Consider the following 14,879-nt stretch of genomic DNA (forward strand, 5'->3'; position numbering starts at 1 on the left):
GAACTCTGTGACACCTGCCTACCTGAAAATGCTCAAGAGAGTGCCATATGCTCCTTGTACAACCATTGAAAACAACAGTAAAGTTACACATTGCTGTAGTTACAGGGCTGATACAGTCACGGTGGCCGAGAGGTTAAGGCGTTGGACTCGAAATCCAATGGGGTTTCCCCGCACAGGTTCAAATCCTGTTCGTGACGAGTTTTTGGGGGCAGCCGTGGCCTAGAGGCTGGAGAAGCGGCTTGTGGTCGGAAGATTCCCCCACCGGACCGGCAGAATAATGTGAGTGTGGTGGGGTATTCCCTCCCCCTCCATTAGTGGGCTGATGTTCCCTTGAGCAAGGCACTTAACCCCCCCAATATGCTCCCCGGGCGCTTGATTGCACCCCACTGCTCCTGTGTGTGTTTCACTGCATGGTGCATGTTTGCATGTGTGTGTGTTTCCCCAGTGATGGGTTAAATCAGGCATGTCCAAACTATTCCATAAAGGGCCGTGTGGCTGCAGGTTTTCGTTCCAACCAAGGAGGAGCACACCAGGCCAGCCAATCAACATCAAGGGATCACTGAGTTATCAGCTGAAGACTGAGCTCAGCTAATTAAGCTGGTGTGCTCCTCCTTGGTTGGAACGAAAACCTGCAGCCACACGGCCCTTTATGGAATAGTTTGGACATGCCTGGGTTAAATGAATGAAAATGAAAATAGTTTCCCAGTCTTGGGATCAATAAAGTAAATAAACAAAAATAAACTCAGTGAGTACAAGACACCGAATATGTACGTTTCACATTTTTACTGTATATTTGCTTTGCAATTCTACAGCATTGTGCAAAAGAAAAATACACTGCAGTCACTTATTTAGAACAAACATAAACACCCTTTTGGTAAAGCTGTGCACAAATGTGAACAATATAACAGTACATATTGTAACTGAACATAGGTAAATCATTCTGGCACATCCAGACATTCCTGTCTGTCTGGCCACATTATTGTTCAATTTAGGAGACATCTCTAGGAAAATATGACAAAGAAAGGTGTAAAATTTGCTTGACAGAATTTGATAACTAGTTGAACAATTTTTTATGTAATGACTCAAGCAATAAAATGAGGACTATTAGTTTTATTGGGAATGACTATTCAGCATCCATGAGTATAGTTCATTTTTATTGACATGCCATAAGCAAATGATAATGTTTAAAACAGCAGAGAATTGTATGAAAGCAACTGATACATGTCCAAAAACATTTGCAATTGCTTCAGAGGAAGGAGAAATTGCTTCTATGATGTGCACAAATGACTAAATGTTGTGGAGGTTGAACTAATGGTTATAAGAATTTTCATTCTGATCTGAGAAAAGCACCAAAGCGACTGAGAAACACTCTAATGTTTCATGTTTGTTCTTAGTATCGTACAGACTGTGTTCTCACTAAGTGCATGTGGTCACTGTGATTTTACAGGCTAACTGTCTGTCTGTAGCCTCTCATCACAGACTGTGGTCTTTGTCCGGGCTTGTGCTGTGAGCAGTTCAACCCCGGAGTGATTGTTCTTCTTAAACGATTTAATTTGAAGGATATTTAAGAGCTTGAGTTTAAGTTCTACACTGGTAGATTTTATATGCTCATTCCAGTTTTTAGCCTCAATACACTTAATCCTGATTACAATAAAGCCATAAAATAAATACATGAAGAATTCCTTACTCTACACCAAAAATATTTCGTTTTTTGGTTTTGATGTTGGGGAATTCATTTTGCAGACAATATAACTGAACAGTTAAACAATTGTGATTTTTAAACATTTAAATAATTTAAAGACGAGACTTATTGTGAGTGTGTGGTAAAATGTCTGGGGAAGTGGAGACATGGACTCATGCATTCCTAAAACCCTGGCTACAGTCCTGGTTATGTGACTTAGAAAATGCAAAGTGCATTTCCTCACATTGGAGGCCACAAACTCTTTTCCTTTCTAATGATTTTGAGGAAATATTGCGCTCATAACAAAGTAGTATAAATGTGAGTCAGTTGTTGCGTCCTTGAGGTGGAGCTTGTCGATACCATAGATGGGGGATGAAAAGTTAGATATGATAAAAAACAAAACTCATGGTAAGTCAAAATGTATACACATGAGGTAGTAAGGTTCAAGGTTCATCTGCCATTTGACAATCCAAGGTTGCACAAATTAAGCCCCTTCATGCAACTTGGATACAAATATTTGAATTAGAATGAAACAAAACAGTATGTACCTTCCATATACACACAGAAAGTGTTTTATAGTATGAGTGAAAAGAAGGACTGTAGAAAAGGTAGTGGTATGCTAAGGTGTAAAACCAGAAAGTTCCAGGTCATTCATTTAAGGTGGAATGTCACGAATTACGAGAAAAGGAGTCTCATAGCCTGAGGAAAGAAGTTGCTGTCCAGCCTGGTTTTACGACAGCAGACGCCTCTGTGTCGCCTGCAGACAGCAGGGTGACCTATGGAGCCAGAACAGTGACTTTAACTTTTCATCAAAAATACAATGCACTATTTTATTTATTGGCCATTAAAAACGATCCCTGAACTTCGAATTGAAACACTGACATTGTAAGTTAAAACTAACCAGTGACACACACACAAAAAAATTCAGTGAGTGACATAAAGAAAAAAAAGATTGTCATTGAAAAAAACTAATGAGTTTCCTTCTTCAGTTCAGGTTGTTTTTTTAAATGCCAAATTTGACTTGCCAAAATTTACGGCCACTGTTCTGCCTCCGTAAACCTGTTTGACGTCAGCAGGAGAGAGATATAAACGCCCTCCCCTGAGGCTCGACCGTTCCTTTTGCTTTCCTGTGCTTTGAGAGCAACAACCCTGTGCTCTGCCTTTGGAACAGACCAAACACCAAAGCAGCAAAATGATCATCTACAAGTGCATCATCACCAGTAAGTCACCAAGTTTTGTGAACGCTGTCCTGTTGGTTAGTTACTGTTACAGTTGGGGTAGTTATTTTTGCGGTGTTACAGCTTTGGTCATGGTTCGACTAGTTAGCTTAAGATGAGGAAATGTGACTACAGTGTGCCGGAGATTCTTTTTGTGCAACTGGTGTGATATCAATGTTTCCTCTCACAGATGATGAGATGTTCACAGACGCATACAAAATGAGAGAAATTAAAAACAACCTGTTCTATGAAGTTGAAGGAAAGGTGAGTCATGTTTGTGGTATGCAGGTGGGATTTGTGTCTGTATAGTCAGACTCAGGAGCTTTTCTTTCCCCATGGCAGGCCTAATGGACGGGCTTTAGTTCATCGCAGACACGTCACCAGTCCACCCTGTTAGACTAGTTTTGTCCCAGATGTCTCTCAATGAGACACAGTGAACGTCAACAAGGCGTTCTGAGCAACATGCTCATGTGAAGCTCTGGTGCTAGCAATGGTGAATGCAGATATCATTGACAGGCTTCTCATTTTTAACTTGTTCATCACAGATGGCAGATTATTTCACCAGTAACTTGACTGAAATCCAAAATGAAATAAAATGAAAACTCTGTGCGAGTTCTTGTTCATGTGCGCTGCCTTCAATCAGGCTAAGAGCTGTTCACGTGCAATGAAATGCTCCGAAACCCAGTCCTACTTGATAGAGCATTCTGTGTTTTCCAGTTGAACAAAACTGAAAAGTTCCCAGATCATGATCCACGTGGGAATGGTGGCAGGCTCCAAATGTTCGTTCACATGCGGATTACAGTTTTAGTTAGCATTAGCCTTGCATTAGCATTTGACTTTAGTTTACTACAGCATTGTTTTGCTCAGCAGATGAAGTTCATCGTCACACTGTTCAGCCACATATGTGGCAAAGTGGCTACATGAACTTAGCAGCACACAGCTATCCTCACCTGTCAATCAGCCCCCATACCACCTGTGCTATTCTCACTGTGGTCCACCAGAAACTGATGCTCTCCCTCATGTCTGTCCTCTTTGCCTCCCTGCTGAATGTGTCAAGTATGTCACCAGGACAGAGGATTTTGATATGGCTGCAACTGGAGCCAACCCCTCTGCTGAGGAAGGGGCCGAGGCCACTGAAGGGTCCTCTGCCTCCGGTGTAGACATCGTCCTCAACCACAGATTGGTGAAGACAGATTTTAGTAAGAAGGACTTCAAGCTATTCATAAAAGACTACGTGAAGGCGTGAGTATTGGTGCTGTGGGTTCAATGCAGGTTCAGATTTTAAATAAAGGGGCAAATCGATCATATGTATTGGATCTTGTTATCGACAGGTGCCCCAAGTTTGGGTAGCAGGAGAGAAAGTTGGATTGCTGCTTCCCCAACTACGACTGTGAGATGTTGGCTGTAACACAGGAATACCAATATTTAACAATATCACTCTCATTTGCATGTCCAGCATTAAGGGCCACCTGATGAACACCAATCCAGAGAGAGTGAAAACGTTCGAGGCTAGCGCCATAGAAGGAGTTAAGATGATCCTGGCAAATTTCGATGAGTACACGGTAGCTATACACTGCATCCTCATCACATTGCCAGAGTGTCGAATACTGTAATAAAATTCTGCTTGAACAGTCTAATATAGCTGCAGACGGGTTTACAGTGCAGTTAGTTGAAAGCCTTGTGTGTCTCATACACGTGATAAAAGGTACCTTGTGTTGAATGAGACTGTGACAAAGCGCCAGTATTTGATGACCTGAGAATGAGAGCAGGCTGCAGTCACACACTAATTCTTGTCCTAAAATATAAGTTCTTTGTTATTAAAAAGGTATCTTAAAAACACAAACTCATTTAACCTCCCTATTTATCTTGAGAAACATTTCAGTTCTTTGATACAGCCCTATGGCCTTAGTGTTATCATTAGATACTTTGTGAATATGGCCTCTGATCAACACAGTGCAAAACAACAGGATTGAAGAGTGCAGAAGACACCTGTGTTCAATATTATTCAAAGTGTTTTTGCCCATATACATATCAAGGGTCATTACAGACAGATTATTATGAAAACTGTGAGGGAAACAAACCAACTTAACTGCACCTAATAGTTAATGGTGAGCTATCTTGAGACTGAAAACCTCGCACAGTTTTGGTTGTTTTCTGACGCGTCTTAATCTCCCTGCAGTTTTACACAGGAGAGAGCATGAACCCAGAGGGCATGGTGGGACTGCTGGACTACCGTGAAGACGGCGTCACGCCATACATGCTTTTCTTCAAAGATGGTCTGCTGGTTGAGAAATATGTAAGTACTCAGCCAACTCTCCAAAAACACACGAGTGTCATGAAGCGAGTGGAGCGGTGTTCTGTGACTCAGCTGTTGACTTTTTTGTCATGTCACTGTAGGGAAAGTGCAGGTGTAACATAGCGAGACCAAAAAGGCTGATTCAATAATATTCTTGATCTGAGCAGTTTGACCCTCCACGATATAACGTTCACAACACTTAATACATCTTTTAATTTCATATTGTATATCATGGTGGGATCATGAGGTGCCCTGAAGTGACTGTCAGCTTTATTTGAATGGCTGTGTAAAAACTATAACAGCGCTTACTTTTTTATAAAGGGAACTTCAGTGAGTTGGCATTCAACTTCCACAAGGTTGGGGGGAGCTTGCAAGAGACAGATCTTTAAAGATCCTGACTCTCAATCTCAAAGTATGGGTCAAGCTCCACAAACACTGGATCCTACAGTTTCCATAATGCAACTCCATCGTCATTCCCTAGGCCCTCCTTGCTAGTAAAGAACCTCTTGAAATGAGGATTTGAGCCAGAGCGTGCCATTTCTGCAACGTCCCCTTTAAAACATACAACGTCTAGTCACTACAAGCGCTTTGCATCTCAATGTCCCCCATAAAATCAGGGGCAGAATCATAGCGGTTAGCAGGCTTCTCATTTTTACGTTTTCGGAGCTGCATCATCAGAATCGGTTTGCATGATGTCTGGTTCAGCTTTGTAAGAAGTGAGCACTTTTATCATTACTGTGAAAACGAAAAGTACACAGTAGTCCCCACTAAATATAATTCCAATTTTGAATAATGAGTAGATTTCATAATGACTGGATAAAGGAGAAAGTAATTCCAGATATCAAAATGAAACAAAGTTATGTCTAGAATATGCATAATATCAATTCTCAGGTCCTTTTGATATTTTGTAGCAGTCATCACACAGTGAGTACTCACGATAGCAGAGTGTAAAATAGGTGGGGTGCTCCTCTAACTGCTCAAACTGCACTCACCTGTGGATGCATGTGTATAAAATCTGATGTAAGGCTCACTTCAATAAACCAGAACTTAGCTGAGGGCACAGGAAGTGGAGAACTCTTATTTTGAAATTATGCTTAGTAGATAAAATAAATTAATGCGTATTCTCTTTCTTGCAGTAACTACCTGGAACTACATCTGCTTCCCAAATGGCCCCAGTCTTTAGCAGACTGAAGGAGCACTATTTTGCATCATGCCTGAACAGAAACACCTTGTACAATTTCTTATATATATATATATTCACATTATGGCCAGAGCACAGTAGTCGCTGTTTTAACTTTTATACAGTTTTTCACTTTTCTTTTTGGCTTTTGCAGTGTTTGATTTTTGTTCCAGGTTCTGCCCAAGTTTTTGTGGTTTATAAATAAAATAGAGGACAGTGAGTGAAGCTCTGACTAAAAGATGTTTTTTGTTTTGTCTGTGTACGGTTTTAGCAATGATCCAGTAATTAAATGAGATTCCATCTACAATTAAAATTTTAAAATAAAATCTAGCACCACCACTATTGCTGTATGTTTGTGGGATGTTAATTAGGCTTTTACTTCTTATTGAATTGTCCATGGCTACATATAAATACCTTTTGGCTTGATGTTAGAATTAGTGGAGTTTGAAATCATACAGACTACCAGAGCCTTTGTCCACTCAGTTTTTCCATGCATTTCTCTTTACTGAGTTCACTTTTTCAAAAGTTCTCTTTTGATTGATGTTTTGATTCAACAACATTGAGGCGCTTCTGCTATGGCTATATGACCTTATGATATATTCACGTACAGTAAGTGTTACCGTGCATAAATATTACAGACAAATCATAAATGTATCTCATCTCTGGAAGAATGTAGGTTTTCGGGAGCAGAGCTCCATGAAACTTTACAGGTTCCCCATTGACCTTATAGAGTGGTGGCATCACCGGTGGTAATAGCACAGTCAGGAGGAAAGCCCATCTATTAGTCCATCTGTTAGCATGTTTGATGATGAGAAATAGTTACTGGATGACTCCAGTTCTATGAGTACATGCATAGCCCTCCAACAGGCTTCACAATTGGTTAACCCAAACAGGAGGTAGCATCCACATACTATAAAACACCAGTGCACCCACTGTCCACCTCCTTTTTGAACTCAGCACCAGGAATAGAACAGGAATAAGGTTGGTAGGGATGTGCTGTACTCCCAGCTGGGCCCAAATCGAACCCTTGCTTATAGCAACTCGGGCTCAACTGTTGAGTGGATGAAAAGAAGTTAAGTTGCCAGGCCACTGAGCACTGCCAGCCTGGAGGGCCCCACAGCCTAACAGGGCTGCCAATGAATTTGATGAACTGAATGCTGTGCGTGATGGACAGGAGTCACAAAAAGTTTCTGTTGTCCTGTAATTACCTTTACCTTTGTGTTTGAGTGAAGTGTGTTTTGTGATGATATAATTACTGTTTCTGCAAATGGAGTCTGGTGGCTTTGCCAAATGCTTTATTGCAGCTGTTTCTGGTTAAACAAAATGGATGTAACTCTTAAACAAAAGGGTCTCTGTTGGGATCCTTACATAATGTTGTCAGACACTAGATAATCCAAGCCTGTCGGTGGCAAAAACAAGCACTTTTAGTGGATGTACATTGACATTGCGCAAAAGCCCAAAGGGATGACACTGCAGCCTGTTTCATGTGGTCAAGCTAGCCATCACTCGCAACTCCATGGTCACACCAACTGCCCCTAGATTTGGCATACACATGTATGCTCTCCATTACGGCAGATCTGATAGAGCTGCTATGCACTCATCTGATAGGCCTGCATTCATAGTGCATGAAACCAGGCAGGGCACAAAACTGAATTCACAGGCTTGTGATGATGATGAGAAGGAGGACCTGAGATGTGATATCAGATCACCAGAGAAGTGGGGGCTTCAGTCTCATGACATGATGGTGCAAGAGTCAGCCACTGTCTTACATTGGAACACTTACTCTGTCACTGAGAGGGTTACAGCGCAGTTTCCACACACTTGGAAAAACATGCGCTTTGGCCGGACAATAGCCAAAAATGGAGGCGGCAGTTCTGAAAACCTCCCCAGAGGCACACCATATTATTTTCTGTGATGAAACAATATTCAGATGTGCTTGCATCTCATTTAGGACAATCATCCAGTCACATTAGGTGCATCTGCAGATGTTACAGCATGCAAAAAGTGATGTGGCAGTCTGAAAACACAGGCAGATTTGTACTGAGAACATGTCTTCTGGTGTATCGCTCATCACAGGCTGTCGTCTTGGTATGGGTGATTTGCAGTTTGATGCTAGCATTGCTCTCTTGCCTTATTTGCAGCAGCAGTGTTGCTTTTGCTGTAGTATTTTTTATAATGCTCACACAACCTGTTTCTCTTTACTGAAGCGGGCAGCATTTCATCAGTCCATTTTGTGTGGATGAATAGTCAAACGATGCACCACACAGCCCTTTTCATGGAAACATAAGCAGAACCTGAGGAAGAAAACCTGGAATAAAGTTCAAAACCTGTGTCGTGATACCCATTATCTCTGACTGGGGTTTTAGGTTTTGTTCAGCCAGCTCATGCAAAGAAAGCCTGACTATGTCAAACTTGCTTTGTTGTATAACCCCAGTATTTCTTTCTATTCCTGGTCCTATGACTTGCTGAATGGGGTGGGAGAGGTGCACTTCTTTAGTTTAAGAGGCCACAAAGTTTGCACAAAGTCTTTTTCCTTTCTATTGAGTCTGTTAATTTAAGGAAATTGTGCATAAAGTAGTTTGAATGGAAGCTGTTGCATCCTTGAGTTGAAGTTTGTCAATATATAGATTAGCAAATTATCATTCTGTTGTATTTAACCTTTTTGGAATTGGGGATGTACAATTAGTATTTTTATCTGTCCTGGAAGAAATAGATAGATAGATAGATAGATAGATAGATAGATAGATAGATAGATAGATAGATAGATAGATAGATAGATAGATAGATAGGTGTAGTACCACTATCGGCCACCATGCCAAAGTGGCAGCAAAGAAGTCTCAGAACCAGAGCCGACCCTCGGTGACGTCAGCAGGACGTAAATGCACAGCCTCGCGGCAGCATCGCTCTTTTTCTTCCACCGTTCTGTTCGGTCGGCAGGCCTGTACTCTGTCTGTGAGAGATTTAACACCGAAGCAGAAAAATGATCATCTACAAGTGCGTCATCAGCGGTAAGTAATACGTTTTTCAGTACTTGTTCGTCTACATTAGGCGGTGGCACAGACGCGGCGGTTATCTTGGCTGTGTACCGTTATTGGATAGTTTGTCATGCTAGCTAGCTAACTCGTGTTACCATCGACCGGAAGCTAGCGCCGGCCAGATGCTAAAAGAAACGTGTTAGCAAGCCTGTTGGCTAGCCGGTGATGCTGAGGCCGGTTAGCTTGTATCTTTAGCCATGGTACATCAACCGTTAAGTTGGCTAAATGTGGGAACGTGTGACTCCCGTGTGCCCAATAACGGGAAGCTCTTTGTGGGGTTACAGGATACAAGACGTTGGTACGGAATATAAATGTCACGTTAGTCAGGATAAAGTAATGTGGTGTACGTGGCCTTTCGGCATCGTCTAATTTAGCGGCTAGCCGCAGTTTTATTTATGGGGAGATGTCTGACTGGCACAAGCGCAGCTTTGTATATCTCAGTTAATCACAGAAGCAAGTTCCGGATCGAGATGGTAACGCGATTTCACTCGTCCGGAGGTGACTGAGTTTGCTGCCCAGTGTGTATGTAAACTACATTGTAACGTTAGTTTATGGCGCAAACACAGGGCAGGCCTGAGATTTTCTTCTGTTCGACCAGTGTGATAACAATGTTTTCGCACGCAGGTGATGAGATGTTCTCGGACACATTCAAAGTGAAAGTATCTGACAACGAAATCTTCTTTGAAGTTGAAGGAAAGGTGAGTTAACACAGAAAACGGACCATAAGACCATCACAATAACTTTTGTTTTCTCTTGTAATTATTCACATCTGCCTTTTAAAAAAACAGGGGTCCAAGGAAGGTGTTGAGAAAGCAGAATTGCGAGGGACATATTTTACATGTTAGACTTCTGCTTGATGACAAATCGATTTTGTTCAGTCATGCACTGCCTGTGTATCTCATGACTGAATTTGTTTTTGAATGGCAAGGTCTTGATGGGTCCAAAAAGTTGTGGCTGAACCCAGAGAGACACAGATGTACCATCCACAATGAACCAGTCATTTACTCGTTTACAATCAGCTTTGCAGCTTTGTTGCATCTGACATGTAAAGATAACTGAATGTTTGCCCATTTGAACTATATTTGACCCATTCAACCAATTTGAAGACCTCTATGACAGAGCTTTCCATTGTCATACATTTGTTTTTTGTTCTTCCTTAGCCTGAGATTCAGGCTTTAATACCTGTGCTCTTTTTGTGGCTGACTCTGCCTGTGGAGGTGTGAATGGTGTTGGATTTACATGCCATTGCAGTCAGAATGATGTTGTGGGTGTGTGTTGAACACAAAGGAATCATGGTAATGGAAGTGAGTTAAACGCACTACAAGAAACTTTTTACTGGGCAGGTACCTGTCTCTTAACCACTGTCAGACTGTACAACTCCAATGTATAGTTGGTATGTGCAATAACCTCTGTTCTTCTCTGATTACAAACATCAAAATCCACTACGACTGGGCAAAAGACACTTAAAACTTTTACAGTTGTAATTTGCCCCCCCCCCCCGTGTTCTGAAGAGCTTCTGTTAGAGTGAATTTCTCTATTGTGAGATCAATAAAGTCTTATCTAATCTAATGTATCAACCCCACACTATTAAGTCACATATGTTGCAAAGTGGCTACATACATAGCTATCCCCACCTGTCAATCAGCCACTTACCATCTGTGCTCTTCTCACTGTGATCCATGGTAAATTGATGTTCCCTCTCATGTTTGTCCTCTCTGCTTCCCTGCTGAATATGTCCAGACTGTCACCAGGAGAGACGACATCGATGAGTCCTTGCTTGGAGCCAACCCCTCTGCTGAGGGAGTGCCCGAGGGCACGGACGAGTCCTCCGTCTCCGGTGTAGACATTGTCCTCAACCACAAACTGGTGGAGACATCCTTCGACAAGAAGTCGTACTTGCCCTACATGAAAGACTACATGAAGGCGTGAGTATTGGTGCTGAGGGTTCAATGCAGGTTCAGATTCATAAATACAGGGGCAAATTGATCAGTATTTGTTGTTGACAGGTGCCACAAGTTTGGGTAGCAGGAGAGAAAGTTGAATTGCTGCTTCGCCAACTATGACTGTGATATGTTGGCTGTAACACAGGAATGATATTTTTATCATATTTTTATATTTAACAATATCACTCTTGTTTGCATGTCCAGCATTAAGGCCCACCTGGCCAAGACCAATCCAGAGAGAGTGGAAAAGTTCATGGCTGATGCCCCAGCAGCAGTTAAGACGATCATCGCAGACATCAAGAACTTGCAGGTAGCTATAGAGAGTCATCTCACACACAGTCTCTTGTCTCAAAGTGCAAGCTGTTTAGTATTAAAGTAGTTAAAAAAAGTCATCCAAGCTGCATATTTATCTTGAAAAACTTTAAAATTCTGTGACACAGCTCATTCATGAGACACAACGTCCACCTCTTGACATAGTGCAGTAAAAGCGGCACTCAGAACTTTGTGAAAAGGTTTTTAGAGAAACATCTTGGATACTTACAATGATCCAAACAGAAGTAAAAAGCACACAATACACTTGTGGTCAAGATGTTGTTGCTCATTTACGTATCAAGTGACATCATGAGTCTGTACAAAGTCTTAAAAGTTTGGGAAATGCTTAATTGTAACCTATGTTTTTAAGATTAGGGATATGCTAGATTATACTCATAAATGCTTGATTTTCAAAGTAATTAGCTGTCTTATTCAAAAAAAATCTTAACACTTGAAATTAAGCGATCATGTCGTGCATTTATAGTAACAATGTAGATCTGCTGATAAAGGCTTTGAGAGTCTGGAATTTTTTTTTTTAATTTAGGTACTTTTTTACAGTGCTTGAAAAGTACTATTTTATTCTGGAAACATATGTACAAACCCTGTTCATCACAGACTGATTATTCTGAAAAGTGAGAGCTGTGCACAAACCTGTATTGTAAACCAGGCAGTGATGGCACTTGTCTCAACAGCACCTAAAAGTTTATGGTTGGTTATCTTGAGACTGAAAACTGAACTTGTACAGTTTTGATTTTTATCTTCTGATTTGAGACCAGGCTGCAGTCACACAGTTTTTTGTCTTAAAGTCTAAGTTCTTTGTTATTAAAAAACACAAACTTGTTTAACCTCCCTATTTTATCTTGAGAAACATTTCAGTTCTTTGACACAGATCAGCCCTATGGCCTTAGTGTTATCATTAGATACTTTGTGAATATGGCCTCTGATCAACACAGTGCAAAACAACAGGATTGAAGAGTGCACAAGACACCTGTGTTCAATATTATTCAAAGTGTTTTTGCCCATATACATATCAAGGGTCATTACAGACAGATTATTGTGAAAACTGTGAGGGAAACAAACCAACTTAACTGCACCTAATAGTTAATGGTGAGCTATCTTGAGACTGAAAACCTTGCACAGTTTTGGTTGTTTTCTGACGCGGCGTCTTAATCTCCCTGCAGTTTTTCACAGGAGAGAGCATGAACCCAGAAGGCATGGTGGGGCTGCTGAACTACCGTGAAGACGGCGTCACGCCATACATGCTTTTCTTCAAAGATGGTCTGCTGGTTGAGAAATGTGTAAGTACTCAGCCAACTCTTCACAAACACACGAGTGTCATGAAGCGAGTGCAGGGGTGTTCTGTGACTCAGCCGTTGACTTTTTTTGTCATGTCACTGTAGGGAAAGTGCAGGTGTAACACAATGTTTTAAAGTCAACATCAAAACAGCATAACCTGAGAGTCTGGGTCAAGCTCCAAAAACACTGGATCCCACACTTCCCATAATCCAACTAAGTCATTCCTTAGGCTACGTGGCCAGAGTTCTGTTTAAAAAATTTTAATAAGGATTTGAGCCAGAGCATGTCATGTCTGCAATGTCCTCTTTTTGACAATTATACTAAATAATTGATGTAAAAGCTATTGCCAAATAAATCAATAATGAAAATAATCATTCACAGCCTTAATTAGGAGGTTATTGTGGGAAAACTTAGTTAATGGTCTACTAGTTGTAGAATATAAGTCCTTCATAATAAATAACAAAGAGTCAGTGTGCTACTATTATACATGAGAAATAATGGCCAAAGACATGTTCATTATCAGTTGATATACAACAGGGAGGCCAGGACAGTCCAACAGTCCATCCTGGGCAGTTCTGTCACCAATTATTTAAGTTTTCACACAATGAGTACTCCTAGCTGCTCAAAAAAAGCAAACAAATGACTTATATATTTCTTAGTTCACCTGTGGGTGCATGTGTATAAAATGAAGTGTTATTGCATCGCTCAATTAAATAAACCTGCCCTTGGTTAATTTTAGAGTGCACAGGAAGTGGAGAACTCTTATTTTGAAATGATCCTTAGTAGATAAAATAAATTAATGCATATTCCTCTTTCTTGCAGTAACTACCTGGAACAACATCTGCTTTATAATTGGCTGCTGCTTCCCAAATGGCCCCAAGAGCAGACTGAAGGAGCACTATTTTGCATCATGCCTGACCAGAAACATTCTTGTACAATTTCTTAAATATATATATATTCACATTATGGCCAAACCACCACCCCAAGGCTGACAGAATCAAACATGATTGGCCACTGAATACAGTTTTTAACTTTTTCTTTTTGGCTTTTGCAGTGTTTGATTTTTGTCCCAGGACTGGCCCAGTTTTTGGGATTTAAAAATAAAACGCAGGACAGTGAGTGAAGCTCTGACTCTGAATGAAGGATGTTTTTTCTTCTGTCTGCGTACAGTTTTAGCAGTGATCCATATGCATTGACCTCCTCAGACCTCTTTGTGTTTATGGTTACATAAGATTTCATCTATAACAAAGACTTCTGGTTTGATTTGAAAATAAACTCTAGTACCACCACTTTCAGTATTGCTGTATGTTTGTGAGATGTTAACAAATCTTTTACTTTTTATTGAATAGTCCATGGCTACAGTCAAACAGATGCCTTTTAGCTCGACATTAGAATTAGGAGTCTGATGCACATTACTACAGAGCAGAGCAATGTGACTTGAATGAATAGGAAACAGTCAGTTCCCTTAAAGTGCTGTTGCCCCCTCTGACAAGTCAAACAAAAGCTGATCCATCATCTGATACGTTCCACAGTCTTTGTCCTGAGCAGTGGTGAATTGTAACAAGTACTTGAGTATTTCCATTTTAGTGATGGTCCATTCAAAACATCAAATTCTTAACAGGTCTTTGGTATGAATGAAGGGAACAGAGTTGTACTTGGTCAGAGCCTTTCTATCATTGTAGCCAAATTTCATAACACAGAAGCCCAGATGCCTGTGAATATTCTCATTCATCCAGGTCATTGTAAGCTTTAGGGCATTCAATCGTTCGCAACTGGACCTCGTCAGTTTGTCTTAGAAGACGTTTCGCCTCTCATCCGAGCAGACTTCATCAGTTCATGCGCAACCAGACTAGATAGGACAGCTCTAGTCCAATGCAATGGTGTTAGGTTCAAGTATTTATCCCCTGAGTGAGGCCAAC

At 40.9% G+C, this 14,879-nt stretch overlaps 2 protein-coding genes and 1 non-coding gene across 3 annotated transcripts; all 3 read left to right on the forward strand.

Annotated features, from left to right (window-relative positions):
* Positions 1 to 115: 115 nt before the first annotated feature.
* Positions 116 to 197, forward strand: trnas-cga. The gene has a single exon. It is a non-coding gene; the product is annotated as a tRNA-Ser (tRNA).
* Positions 198 to 2,779: 2,582 nt separating this feature from the next.
* LOC121615836 (translationally-controlled tumor protein homolog) lies at positions 2,780 to 6,599 on the forward strand. The gene is made up of 6 exons (XM_041950295.1): positions 2,780 to 2,901; positions 3,089 to 3,162; positions 3,956 to 4,140; positions 4,355 to 4,460; positions 5,078 to 5,194; positions 6,331 to 6,599. Exons 1-6 carry the CDS (start codon positions 2,874 to 2,876, stop codon positions 6,331 to 6,333), a joined length of 513 nt encoding a protein of 170 aa, XP_041806229.1. The 5' UTR covers positions 2,780 to 2,873; the 3' UTR covers positions 6,334 to 6,599.
* Positions 6,600 to 9,233: 2,634 nt separating this feature from the next.
* tpt1 (tumor protein, translationally-controlled 1) lies at positions 9,234 to 14,249 on the forward strand. The gene is made up of 6 exons (XM_041950293.1): positions 9,234 to 9,382; positions 10,034 to 10,107; positions 11,150 to 11,334; positions 11,557 to 11,662; positions 12,846 to 12,962; positions 13,783 to 14,249. Exons 1-6 carry the CDS (start codon positions 9,355 to 9,357, stop codon positions 13,783 to 13,785), a joined length of 513 nt encoding a protein of 170 aa, XP_041806227.1. The 5' UTR covers positions 9,234 to 9,354; the 3' UTR covers positions 13,786 to 14,249.
* The last annotated feature ends 630 nt before the right edge of the window (positions 14,250 to 14,879 follow it).

This window comes from Chelmon rostratus, chromosome 13, assembly GCF_017976325.1.
Source record: "Chelmon rostratus isolate fCheRos1 chromosome 13, fCheRos1.pri, whole genome shotgun sequence".
NCBI classification, from domain to species: domain Eukaryota; kingdom Metazoa; phylum Chordata; class Actinopteri; order Chaetodontiformes; family Chaetodontidae; genus Chelmon; species Chelmon rostratus.

Excerpts from the sequence above, each read along its gene's own strand:
- tpt1 (XM_041950293.1), top strand. The coding sequence starts at position 9,355 with ATGATCATCTACAAGTGCGTCATCAGCG. Across the intron at positions 9,383-10,033 it reads CTACAAGTGCGTCATCAGCG|GTGATGAGATGTTCTCGGAC; the intron begins GTAAGTAATACG and ends TTTCGCACGCAG. Across the intron at positions 11,335-11,556 it reads ATGAAAGACTACATGAAGGC|CATTAAGGCCCACCTGGCCA; the intron begins GTGAGTATTGGT and ends TTGCATGTCCAG.
- LOC121615836 (XM_041950295.1), top strand. The coding sequence starts at position 2,874 with ATGATCATCTACAAGTGCATCATCACCA. Across the intron at positions 3,163-3,955 it reads TCTATGAAGTTGAAGGAAAG|TATGTCACCAGGACAGAGGA; the intron begins GTGAGTCATGTT and ends GAATGTGTCAAG. Across the intron at positions 4,141-4,354 it reads ATAAAAGACTACGTGAAGGC|CATTAAGGGCCACCTGATGA; the intron begins GTGAGTATTGGT and ends TTGCATGTCCAG.